The 13290-nt window shown below is 31.8% G+C and overlaps 1 protein-coding gene and 1 long non-coding RNA gene across 4 annotated transcripts in view; one reads left to right on the top strand and one right to left on the bottom strand.

The window, feature by feature from the left end:
• The window catches only part of LOC105196259, a 155190-nt gene that overhangs the window by 134691 nt on the left and 7209 nt on the right, over positions 1 to 13290 (top strand). For all 3 annotated transcript variants that reach the window (XM_026136895.2, XM_039448590.1, XM_039448591.1), the window contains 15 exons: positions 1307 to 1492; positions 4013 to 4098; positions 5316 to 5529; positions 5620 to 5710; positions 6023 to 6219; positions 7879 to 7973; positions 8082 to 8148; positions 9907 to 9960; positions 10058 to 10159; positions 10238 to 10309; positions 10420 to 10573; positions 10692 to 10843; positions 11192 to 11350; positions 12238 to 12372; positions 12877 to 13050. In XM_026136895.2, coding sequence (XP_025992680.2) covers positions 1307 to 1492; positions 4013 to 4098; positions 5316 to 5529; positions 5620 to 5710; positions 6023 to 6219; positions 7879 to 7973; positions 8082 to 8148; positions 9907 to 9960; positions 10058 to 10159; positions 10238 to 10309; positions 10420 to 10573; positions 10692 to 10843; positions 11192 to 11350; positions 12238 to 12372; positions 12877 to 13047 — 1935 coding nt within the window. In that variant the 3' untranslated portion in view covers positions 13048 to 13050. The remainder of the gene's footprint in view (positions 1 to 1306; positions 1493 to 4012; positions 4099 to 5315; positions 5530 to 5619; positions 5711 to 6022; positions 6220 to 7878; positions 7974 to 8081; positions 8149 to 9906; positions 9961 to 10057; positions 10160 to 10237; positions 10310 to 10419; positions 10574 to 10691; positions 10844 to 11191; positions 11351 to 12237; positions 12373 to 12876; positions 13051 to 13290) is intronic.
• Positions 1 to 13290, bottom strand: part of LOC120356757 — a 79662-nt gene that overhangs the window by 52725 nt on the left and 13647 nt on the right. The gene's annotated exons all lie outside the window — the stretch shown is intronic.

A 13290-nucleotide genomic window follows, 5' to 3' on the forward strand; every position in this document is an offset into this window, starting at 1 on the left:
GGGAGAGTTGCCAAATGCGTATCACTTAAGCTATTTTTTATTATATTTCTCATTTAATGCTGTTTTGAATGCAAATCAAAGTTCGAAATTGTAGCTCAATATTTCAGTCATCTATTATTACATCTTTTTAGTACTTAATAACAAATTAATTTGTTATAAACTTTTATGTGACAAGCTACGAAAGGTGTGATTTAGAAAAGATTGTCTAAAACGTACCTAACCTCTTAAATCGTATCATCTTCAAATATATTGAATTTTTATATTAAAAATATAAGAAACTATTAACTAACATTTATTTTATGAATAATTTATCAAAAGATAATCAAATATTTAAAAATTAATAAGTAACAATAATGAGAAGGTAAGTAATAAAACTGACTTGAATTTATTTTTGTAGTTAACGTACAATATTTTTTATTCTTAGCAATTACTAATTTTACTGTTATCACTTATCAATCTTATATTAGTATCATTTCTTTATAGCAAAATGTTTGATCATACGAATTAGGGAACTTGATAGAGGGTATAAAAATCTCTATTTAATTTGTACAATAATTGTAAATGCTAAATGTAAAATATTTCTTTTCTGATTTCTTTTATGAAAATATAACAATTCAAAATTGCATAATCACGTTGCATAATTATTATCAGCTACGTAAATTGATAAAAAATTTACACAAGATGTTTCTAAAATGCTGACGCACAAAACAAAATAAAAATTGTTGTCTATATTACTTATTTCTTATTTACTTTTGTCACTAAATGTAGCTCATATAAAATAAAAATGTAAAATATTGAAGAGGTACGCTTTACCGATACGCATTCGACAACTTTCTCCCATTGTCTATTTGCTACAACAATGACACAACTCAAACATTAAAATTTTTAAGTCATTCACAAAGAAAAGAGAATTTTGTTGAAAATTTAATGCGAAAAGTGAAGAGCTAATGGTACTTTTATCTTCTCTAATCTCAGTAGACCGAATCGTAGCATCAAAATTTAAATGTGACGTTACGAAATTTTAGAACGTCCGAAAACTGGAAAATTTGGTTTTTCGAGTCACGTCGTTGATACTCCGATGTTAATTAATTGCCGCATGTTATTCGTAGAAAGTGTAATTTTTCTTATGTCGTGTCATAATTTTATGTTAAAATATTAATACCGCGGAATATATTCCGGCGCAATAAGCGACGTTCGCTCCGAGAACTCTACCGGGGATAATGTTACGTCGGAGTGAATTTAAGCCGGCTTGCGTGCAACTCCAAGATTTCCGGGCGGAAGAGAGAATCTCTCGGAATTGTTGCAGAGCCCAGAGCACGGCGGCGCCGTCCAGGAGGAAAGGGATACCAAAGCCCGAAGGCAGACCGTCAAGAGTCATACGTCGTCGTCGTCGTCGTCTTCCGGCGTCAGTCCTGGAGCGCCGACGGACTCCTTTCGCCATAAACCACCGCCAGTTTCGCCCGCGAGATCCGTCACGCCGGAAGTGATACAGGTCGGTTTTCTCGTGTACATTATAAATCTTCTTGATTTGAACATTTCATTCTCGAGTGCTCTCGCGCATGATAACGGGGATCATCCGAGTAACAGTGATTAACAGTGATAATATTGTTTAACAAATTTAAACTTCTTTTTAGATCACGAATTAGACAAGATGTTTCTTATAGATTTTTTTGGTCACTGAAAACGAATCCGCAAACGCAACTGCTACTTATAATATTTCAGAAAATTGAAATTAAATTGCCAAAAATGGAACTTTTTGGTATTTTCGAAGCAAAACAGCTCAAAAATGTGATTCAATAGAACAATTTCATTTACGGATTCGTTTCCGGCAATCTAAAATCCATAAAATTCACGTGTTGCGTTGATTTTAACTGCTTTGTGCAAATTAGATTTATAATTATACAATTATTTAAAAGAAAAGATGAAAAGTCTGTTTACACAAGTTAAACAATTTTTAACGATTGCCGTTTATAAACTATGGTAAAAATTTTGTCCAACATAATTTGTTTGAACAATGATTGTTTAAAAAATATATGAAAAGTTTGATTTTAATAAAGTCTAATAGCATCATTAAATTTTACGAAAAAAAAAAAAATATATATATATAAATACTGCATTATCTTTCCGCCATCCTATTTGTGAAACAATGGTTGTTTACATTTGACGTATTACATATTATATTTAACAAGTTTGTGCATAGATTCATAATCGACGAATCGTACAGGTGATTATAAGTATAAGCGAACCATTATCATTATTCTTTCTTTTAATTCATAATTATAAATTATAAATGGGTAAAGCAATACGCGAGTTTTATAGATTTTAGATCGTTAAAAACAAATCCGTAAATGAATTTGTTATCTCATCACATTTTTGTGACATTTTGATTAGTACAAAAGTACTAAAAAATGCTATTTTAAGTTCAATTTTCTCTGAAATGTGATTTAATAGAGCTTAATTTAGCGGATTCGTTTCCAGTGGCAACAAATCTATAAGAATTATTGTCTGGATTGTGATCTAAAATTCGTGTCACATAACGTTAACGTCGTGTGTGCACGTGCGTGTTATAGACGCATAAATTATTCTTAATGGCTTCATAAAAACTTTATTCAACGTTATTTCTGGAGTCGACAAAGATTTTTAAAAAACCTGACAATAAATACAATTCAAAGCTTCAATGCGGTATTTCTGATAAACGATTATAGTGTTATGAAATGCATCAGCATTTAATACGATCGACCGCAGCAATTTAAACGTTCGCTCATCACGATCAATTAAAAAAATTGCGGCGCGCGATTCGTGTTTTCCCCCCAGCTTTTTGCGTAAAGAACAAACACAATTGCTGCATTAATTGGCAAAATGCCGCGGCAGGAATTCCGCGCGTCGAGAGACTCCGAGGTTCCGCGCTAATTAATTTCTTTAATTGAATCGCCGACTGCAGTTTTTACGCGACGGTAAAGTGTATTTCTGTCCTAATTAAATGAATGCAGGCCGCGCGGCGCAGTCATGAGGATAATCGTGCTCACTGCGGCACGGCGGCGCGGGCAGCTTTAAGCCCGGCCTAATAATTAATTCGCATTTTTATTTGCCGGCAGTTGTTTCACGCAGATAATTTATGACTTTCGTCATTTGCGCGCCTGAGGACCCTTTTCATAATACATGATTATACGGTGACCATATTTTCTTAGAGAAAATAAAGGGCAAACCTGAAAATTGTACGGCTTTATCCCTACACGTTTCTAAACTAGTTTATTATGTACCGTCTGCGCGATATGAAATTTTCTTTAATATCAAAATGAGATACTTAGTTCCTTGATAATTTGAAACTGACTTGAAACAACGTTGGAATAAACTCTTGATTTTAATCCAAGATAGAATCGAAATAATAAAAAATAACAATATCTAATCTGAATAATTTTAAGAAAAAAATAAAAAAAACAGTTAACAAAAAATAAAAACAAATTATGTTACACGCAGCTATTTGTTGTTTCCGTAAAAATTCGCACATTAATGCAGCGTTAAACATTAGAACGCTAATTAAGAAAGAATTTCCTGTAATATTGTTACATTAATGGACAAAATTTTAAATTAAAAAGCAAATAAATAAGGCTAAAGGACAGGTGCACCTGACATGAACATCTGTCCTTTATATTAAAAAACCTATGGCCAATATATATATGATAATAAAGAAAGTTGGATTGACTATTATATTTAATGATTTAAAAAAAATGTAATTTTAAAATCCAATTCATTTTTTAACATTACAAAAAAGTAACGAAAAAAAAGACAAATAGCAGCTTTCTAAATAACAATAACAGTAATGTGTTATTTTTATGAAGTAATATTTCCAGCCCTGGTTTTCAGTTTACAAGCACATCATTCTCCTCTACACTATAAATCTCACTTTTATCGTTGTAGTCAGTGACGACGCGTAAACAATATTTTATCGTCATGACGCAGGAAGGGATTTTAATTCCCGGCTTCTGAAAATGTCAATTTGTTTGTTGCGTAGCCAGGATTTGAGGACGGCGTTCCGCGCGGGGACTCCCGCAGGCAAAGTTCGAAAAGTTCGGATGGCTCGGCTTCCGCTCCGCGAAGGTATATAATCATAGAGAAATTACGAACTTCATTTTCATTCTCTCTCTCTCAATTTCACTTAACATCTTTGGCAAATTATCATAACTGAGGCGTAAAGGTGCCTAACTTTCAAAATCGGTTTCCTGTTTTAGAACGTTAATAGTTACATAAAGTTATTAATGAATTTCGGCAGTTAGATCGCTTTTGTGGTAAGCGCGACTCAATTCTCCGTGCATGTTTATTTAACACGAAAGGAATGTCAAGATTGTTAGCGAAATAGAAAAAAAATATTCCCTGATTTTTCTTGGCTTTCACTTTTTGAAAAATTCCTTGAAGTCAAAAATAAACATTTGATAAAAATTAAAACAAAAAATACTACAAATTTTTTTATTACAAACATTTTTTATATGTATGAAAAAGAATAATATAAAATAAAATTTTTTTTTAAAGCAGTTATAAAACAAAAACTTCAGTGTACTTTTAAGAGGAACATTTATCTTTTCGTCTATTTTTGAAATATTTTGGATTTTATCGGTCATAATTTGCAATTTTTTTTACTTTTTTAATGTCATGTTCTATTTTTATCGTTTTAAATCAAAACTTTTTTTATCTTGACACTACATAATTTTCAACAGTATTTGTGAAATAAAAATAAAATGCAATAAATCCGTCCGCGTTCAAAAAATGCATAATTCCTGAAATATTTTGTATAATTTTTTTATAATCTTGCTGTGAGTGATTTATGAAACATCGTTAACATACATGTCGAAACTTTGCAAAAAATATTATAGTTTTCCTTTTCAACTACGTCTGTTGGTTTGTAATGGCTTTCTGCAAACCGTTCACTGAAAAATGTAAAAATCCTAAAAAAATATTTACAATGTTTCCTCAATTAACTTAGAAAATTTTATTTAATAATTAAAGAAAGAAAAATTTGAAAATTAAGGACTGGCTTACGGTAATTCAATTTTATCTTAGGTTGACAAATCTTTTGATTCCCTGACTTTTTCCAAACCGTTTTTAAATTCCCTAGCTTCTCCCTGATTTCCGCTAACAATCCTGAATACGGAACATCGTTAAAAGTTTATGCATAAGAATGCCCGTGAAAAATGTGCATTTTCTTCTCAATGCTTATCTCGTACATAATAACGTACAAACGTTTTGCGCGATACGAGAAGTCGACGTCGAAAGTGCCCCGATATTTCCTGAATTAAATCGCGCACGTTATTGCCGCTCAGATCCTCCATGAAGAAGTCAATTCGGAAGGTAGCCCCGTCGCCACCCGTGAGCCAGGGTATCCTTCCCGAGGTCAGCGAGGAACGGGAGGATCTCGCGTCCTCCGCCGTCGCTGAACCCGCGTCAAAGCCTAAGTACTCCTCGGATGAGAGCTCAGAAGATGAGGAGGACACGCGCTTGCTGGAGGGAAATGTCTACACGAAGGACGGCATCGAGGTAACCGAGCGAAAAAGTTGTTTTTTTTTATTCTCTCTTTCCCTCTCTGTCGCTATACGATATAACTTGCTGTAAAAATCGCTTGCCTAGATCTCGCGGAAGAGCGCCGGAAACGTGAAGCGCACGAAGGCGGAGATCGAAGCGGATCCGGAGGAAGAGGACGAGTTCGGTTACACGATCAGTGAGTGACATCCCGCGCTAAATGTAGAACCGCGATTCAGAAACAATTGAGAATTGATATATTTATATACTATTTACGTCACACACAGGGACGAGAGATCGATATTCATTCCGCGTGTTTGCTCCGCCACGTTCGGTCGGTCGGCGGAAATTCAGTTTTATTATACAGTCCTCCGATCAATCGGTCGGTTCGCATGATCGATCTGGTGGACCACTGCAGATTGTGTCGCTTCAAAATTGCGTTGGAGAATCGCGACGATCGATCGGTCGGTCGGTTTCTGTCGCGCAAAAATCGCCCTCTTAATTTTTGCAGAGAAGATACAGAAGAAGTACCATAATCTCGGGCATAAAGTGGTGTTGGTCAACCTGGAGAAGGACAGGCGGGGATTGGGCATCTCTCTGGCGGGACATAAAGACAGAAATCGAATGGCGGTATTCATCTGCGGTCTCAATCCGAAGGGTGCAGCTCACAAGAACGGCGGGCTTCTCATCGGCGACGAGATATTGGAGGTGGAGTATTTCGCTCGTCCTGTACCCTCCCTCGTCCACCCGCGTTTTTTACGACGTGCCATTTTACGATCGCGGTTCCCCACGGCTACCACGCTCGCCGGGTTGTTTAACCTTCGTTTCACGCGCCGTCTATAATCCGTTTAACTCGCCCGTCGCCGTCGCGCCGTTACGCGTTGCGGGTTTTCTCAAGAGAACAACATAATGCTTTCGCCGTACGCAAAAAAAAGAAAGAAAAACAATATAAAACATCAGTATCAAATTGCAATATATTCTATTTAACAATTATTGTTTCACATACGCGCAGAGAAATGTTCGTTCTCGTGCTAGGAGAAGCGATTATTTAATTTTTTATTTTCTTTCTTTTTTTTTTTTAAATAACGATTATCTTTGCAAGAACATTTTCTTGGTGAAGTCTTACAATACGCACATTATTTATTTGAAACAAGTAATATTTACGTAATAATAAATTGTTTTGAATTAAAAGTAAATATTACTTATTTCATAAATTCATATATTTACAAATCTAAGTTTATTTAAATAACATAAGCATTGTATTTATTCATAATACATTCTGAATTTTAGTAATTCAATAAAAAATATTAAGTTAAAACAAAAATTTAATTTGCTTGTTATTGTACTCTTCTTCAATACAATTTTATAATATTCTTCGAAGGAGTATAAATTCCTCTTTTTTTAGTATATGATAAAAAGTTTTTATAGAATTTATATAGTGTATATTTTTAGATAATTATCAAGAAAATATTCTTTGCTAAAGATAACCATTACTTACTATCAGAAAAAATAGAGTAATCGCTTTTCTTGGCGAAAAGTTTTCTTTTTGTGTGTGCATATATAATCAAGAAATTATACTCTTGCTTATATAATATATCAAACAATAATAATCTTGCTTATATATAATTTAAGCTTTGAAGAAATTAATAATCTGAAATTTCATCAAAATATTATATCTTTATTTTAATATTTTAATTCTTATTTAGAAAACACAATATGTTTGTTTTAATAATGTTAAAAAATTTTAATTCTCAAAGATAATGTTATTGGAAGATACTGTTACTTTCTATCGACACATTTTCCTCTCAACTTATTGTGGAGTAATAAAAATATATTTCTGACAACACTATACAAAATTCTTCATGCAAGCAAGTTACGATTAACGTTATTTAATTTTATTTCAACATTTAACGTTTTAAAAATAAAGATATTCTCGAAACAAGAATGTTTTTTCTATGTACAATGTATATTCATTAAACTGCAACGGCTCTATTACATCTATAATAAATGTAATATAAATAATATAAATAAAGAGAAAAAATCTTGTGTTTCTACAAACTTTGCGATAATACTTTGACATTTAAAGTATTCAGAGTATCAAATATATGTAATTTAAAAATGTGATATTTTTACAATAAAATCGCAACTCGGAGAAAAATCAAATCATATTTGATTGTGCACGCGAGCCAATATTTTTTTTATTAATTATTTTTTATCTTGTATCGCGCGGACACATGGACGATTAAAGGAATTGTCCATTTATCAGTTAGCTGGAATCTCACAAGCTGTGCGTTGTTACGCGTTTTATTCTGTTATGCAATAAGTACTGAAAACTGACAGAATATTACTTTTTGTTTCTACTTTTAGATAAACGGCTGCGTATTGCAAGGACGATGTCATCTGAACGCTTCCGCACTTATCAAAGGCATGGCCAGTACCCTCTTCAAAATCATCGTTTATCGGTGAGTTACCAGAGCTTTTTCCGCGATGCAGCGTGACGTAGAGAGAAGACGACATGTATAACAAAATTCATTAAAACTATAAACGGATTTCGCCTGTCCCGGTTGCAGACGATCGAAGGCTGTCGACGACATCGCCGTAAAACCGATAGTCCAATTTCCACCAACCTTGGATGACGTAAGTCAATTCGCGGCGTCTACCTTTTTTTTTTATCTTTATCGTGCGCAAAACCAGCTGCAGTACTCGTAAAATAATAAATCAGTGAAAAGCAATTGAAGCGTTGCGTAATACATTCGGCACTTTGCAATTAATTGAACAGCGAGATTTTCGAGAAACGGAAGTACTGCACAATTATTTCAATGAATGCATAAATAATCGATGACAAATTTTGACGATATGAATATTTGGAAATAACGATCTTATTTGCTATTCAAAAAAAGGTAATTAGTACTTAAATGTAAATAGTTAAAACTATTCAGCATTGATGTATATTTAAATTGAAGAGGATATACAAAAATATTAGCACATAACAAATCAATAATCCTTGTTTTTATATATAAGCAAAAATATAAAATATTATTTAAAGAATTTTAATAAAAACTTGAACTTTAACAAAATATTTTATTTTTATTTCAACATTATTATAATCATTAAAGAACACACTATGACTGTTTTGATAATAAGAGTATTAAAAAATTTCAAGTAATTTAGTTTGAAGATATTTCCTATCCAACATTTTTTCTAATTAACTCATGAAATTATTATTGAATTAAAATAAATATATTTTTCTTGATAAAATTATAGATATATCTACAATTTCTTTATGCAAAAAACAAATTATATTTGTTTAAGATTATCAAATTCTTTAAAGAAAATTTTGTTTATGTTTGCTTATAAGACAATTACTGTTAATTTGATACGAATTTTATTTCTGTGTAGAATATATATATATATATATATATATATATATATATATATATATATAATAGAATGTGATAAATTCATTTCTTGTGAAAAGCATGTAGAAAGAGATATTAAAAACACGATCTCTCTAAATCTCGTGAAACTCAAAAATAATGAAATTTCAGCGATTTTATAAGTGATTTGTTACTCTAATAAAAGTCAAAATTCATTACACGCAGAAAAATATCATTCTTGTGCTAAAAAAAAAAAAAAAATCAATTACTTAATTTTTAATTTTTTTTATTTTTAAGAAGACAACAAAACATATAAGACATGTATCATAAATTTATCGTAAGCAACAAGTTTATTCAAAATATATTCTGAATTCTAATAATTTTATACTTCTATCAAGAATATTAAATTAAAATTCGATTTCTTGATTATTTTGATTTTTCTTCAATATAATTTTATAATACTTTTAAAAAAAGTCTAAATTCTTTTTTAGACGATAATATAAAATTCTTTATACGATAATAAGTTTTTTTTCATTTGATGATTTTAAGACAATTATCAAACATTCTTTTTGTTAAAGATAACCGTTACTTACTTCAAAAAATAAAAATAAATTGATTAATCGTCTTTGTTTCCTTACAGAAAAAAAACTACAAAAATACAAAAAAATTACTGGTATATTAAAGAAGTTCCCTTTAATTGTACATTAATGACTTTTTCATATTTCTGTAATTTTTTCCCATAAGGGTTGGCAGTGGAATTAATATTTTTCTGTGTATAGAGTGAACACTCACTTTTATAAAGTAAAAATATTCACTTCTATAGAGCAATTAAACTTGTACAATTTTCTAAGAATTTTTCACTCTACGAGATTTATAGAAAACATAGTGCATGTTTATTTGAACACTTTGCACACTTTGATAAATTGTATATTCTTAGACTTCGAGACATTTGACGAGTGTATATCATATATCATATCATATCGACGTGAAACAAAAGACGATACCTCATCTGTTACAGGTTTATATAGACTTCAGCAAGTACAAAGGAGTTCGTGAAGTACAAGTGAAGAAGGCAAGTGTCTGTAATTACGTGAAATTGATCTCGTCGGCCGATCGATATTTTACCAAATCTTACTTTCTAATACTAATTGCCGATTGATCGTTCGTAGAGTCAATACGGCCTTGGCATAATGATCATCGAAGGGAAGCATCTGGCTGTGGGACAAGGTATCTTCGTGTCCGACATTCAAGAAGGCAGTGCCGCGGAACAGGTAATTTTCGCTTGCGAGACCTTGAGAGGCCTATTTTAAGCGGGACTCATGTACTTTATAACGCGACCGATATTTCAGGCTGGCTTGCAAGTGGGCGACATGATCCTGGCCGTTAATCTAGACAGCTTGTTAGGCCGCACGTACGACGAGGTACATATTTTTTATATTCGCTCCTTTAAAATGAGGGATCTTCCTGCCAATCTAGATGTTAATCACTTAAGCAAACTGCACTATATCACGTTTAATTTTTTTTTTCTCAGGCGACGGAGTTACTGAAGAAAGCGGAGGGCGTCGTTAAACTGGTAGTTTGCAATCCTAACGAAAATAAAACACAGAAGGAGCCAGTTAAGAGTAAGGACCTCAAAAGTGATTCAGCTTCAGTCGTGCAAAAGACCCCACAAAAGAGCGGAGCAGGTGAGTTTAAATGACTCTGCTCTGCGTTTCATTTGCGAAAAATTTCGTACATTGTCGAAACTATGATTTTGCACAATTTGTATTTGACATTTGATTCTCCACCTTTTCTCAATATCAGCCAAGGAACCGGTGGAACCCGAAGAGAAAAAAGTCCGGCAGGATCCAAAGACCTGTAAGATCGAGGCCGGCAAGGAAATAACGATAGAGTTTCAGAAAGACAAGAACCAAGGTTTAGGTTTCTACATCGCTGGTGGTTCTAACACTCCTTGCGTGAGTGACATTTGACATTTTTCAAAATACTTTTACCTTTGTTTTTGTAATAATATGACGTTATGTCGCAATGTCTTTTATAATTGTTATAATTTTTTTTAAATTATGAAACTTTTATTGGAAATGAACCTTTGTACCGTTTAAAAGAGAAAGAAATTGATATATATAAATTGGTATATCAAGAAGATAATAATTTTACAAACACTATAAGTTTTATATGTAGATATATCAATGCCACTTAATTATAAAAAATAATTAATTAATATATTATAATAAATAATTTAATAAATATTAATTAATTATCTTAATGTTAATATGTATATGTACGAGAAATGATAATTTTTTCAGAACGGGGTATTTGTTCTGGACATATCTCCCGAAGGTGCAGCTGGGAAGGATGGTCGATTGCAACCAGGCGATCAAATTCTTAGCATAGGAAGCGACAGCTTCACGGAGATAGAGCACGACAAAGCTCGCGAGACAGTTCTGAAACAAGCTGCTGGGGCTGTACGTGGCATTTATGCTTTATTAAATAATGTATTCCCTTTAACAGAACGAAGAGAATATTACACAGAATAATCCTGCGATATTATCCTAGAGAAAATATTTCTCAGAATTTTTATATAAATTGAAACTGCACTTTTCAAAAATATTTTAAAAGGAAATCTATATATTATATTTTTCGTATAATTTTCCATACATGTGAATACTGAAATATTCTAAGATTCTGGTATTTATAAATTGTTTGTCAATTTGATTTATAATAAATTATAGATTTCAATTTTAGTTTAAAACTATGTTTGAAGAACGAGAAGTATTCGGTGAAATAATTTGCTCATGTAAAGTTTATATTAGAAACTCTAAAAATTTACACTATATTATTAGATACTAAGATCAACCTCAACTAAAAAATGGTTTTTAATTATATTATTCACATCATCGATTTTAATTTCGTTTATTATTATTCCTAAAATTGGTATAAAAGATACGAGAAAATGTTTCTAAAAAATTATAAAATTTTACAGAAATCCAAAAAATTCTGAAATTTATATAAAAATTTTGAAAAATTATAGAAAAAATTCCAATCATAGAGTTTTAAGTCCGGAAGAATTTTTTTCAAAATTTTTCTAAATTTCTGAATTTTAAACTTAAAAAATTTTCAAACTTTTTATACTTGGAATCTTAGAATTTAAATTTATGGAAAATTGTAAATAAAGAAGATGTAGATTTTCTCAATATTTCTGAAAAGTATTCCAATTCGTATACAAATCCTGAGAAAAATTTTCATCAGGATATAAGCAGCATTAGAATGTCACGTATTCTAATATTTTTTTCAATGAATCCTCGTTCAGTCGATTAAGTAAGCGTGACGCGACTTCATTGTTCGTTTACAGATCGTAATGACTGTGTTGCGCCACGAGAAACCAGCCGAGGAATATGAGGTCGAGATACAGAAAAAGAGCGGCAAAGGAGCTGGCCTCTGTTTCGCCGCGTTCTGGAGTAACAAAGGGGTCTACGTGAAGGAGCTGGTGAGTTTGATTTTATCTCAACGTACCTCGCTCCAATGTTTTAAAATTCATGCTCTGATCGTATTGTACCAATTTTTACCTCTGCACAGAGATAAAGAATATTTTTGAAATTTTTGAAATGAGATTATATAAAATTAAATGAATATAACTTGCTTATATAAAGAAATTCTATTAAAAAAACCTGCTTTCATTATTCAATAAAAATTTCATGAGTTGATAGGAAAAAAATATCGAATAAAAAATAACAATATCTTCAAACCAAGAGAATAAAAATTTTTTTATTGCTATTATCAATTAAAACATTTATCACACTCTTTAGACTATTATAATATTTCAATACAAATATAATATTTTTATGAAGTTTATCAAATTCTAAAGAAAATTAAATTATATACATAAATGATATATAAGCAAGATTATCACTGTTTGTTGTAATTTCTCAAATGATTGTTAAATAAAATATATTAGTTTTAACTTGATATTGTTTTTTTTTTCTGCGTACAGACAGTAGGCGGCCAGGCCAGCGACACCGGCAAGATCTGCAAGGGCGATCATCTCATAGCGATCGGCGGACTGGACGTTCGCGACGCTTCTCTGGACGACATCGCCTTTCACATGAAGATATCTAATCCGCTGCAAATGAAGCTAGCTAGATACCGTTCCGCCAAACAATGACAGGTGAGACAGACGTGTTAGCTAAGCGATCGAAACGTCAAGTGGAACATACGAGTTCGTGATTAAAAAGCGTATTCGAGAATCATTTTGTTTCTCTGGTTATCGAGGCAAAAATTGCGGTCAGTGCTTACCGCCGTTAAATAACTTCATCTTATCTATACTAGATTATTAGAATAATTATGTCTCTATAACTTAGATAAAAAATGTTGTCTTTTTTAAACTATTTAAGTTAACAAGTATAAA

The sequence above is a fragment of the Solenopsis invicta genome, chromosome 4 (assembly GCF_016802725.1).
Source record: "Solenopsis invicta isolate M01_SB chromosome 4, UNIL_Sinv_3.0, whole genome shotgun sequence".
NCBI lineage: Eukaryota > Metazoa > Arthropoda > Insecta > Hymenoptera > Formicidae > Solenopsis > Solenopsis invicta.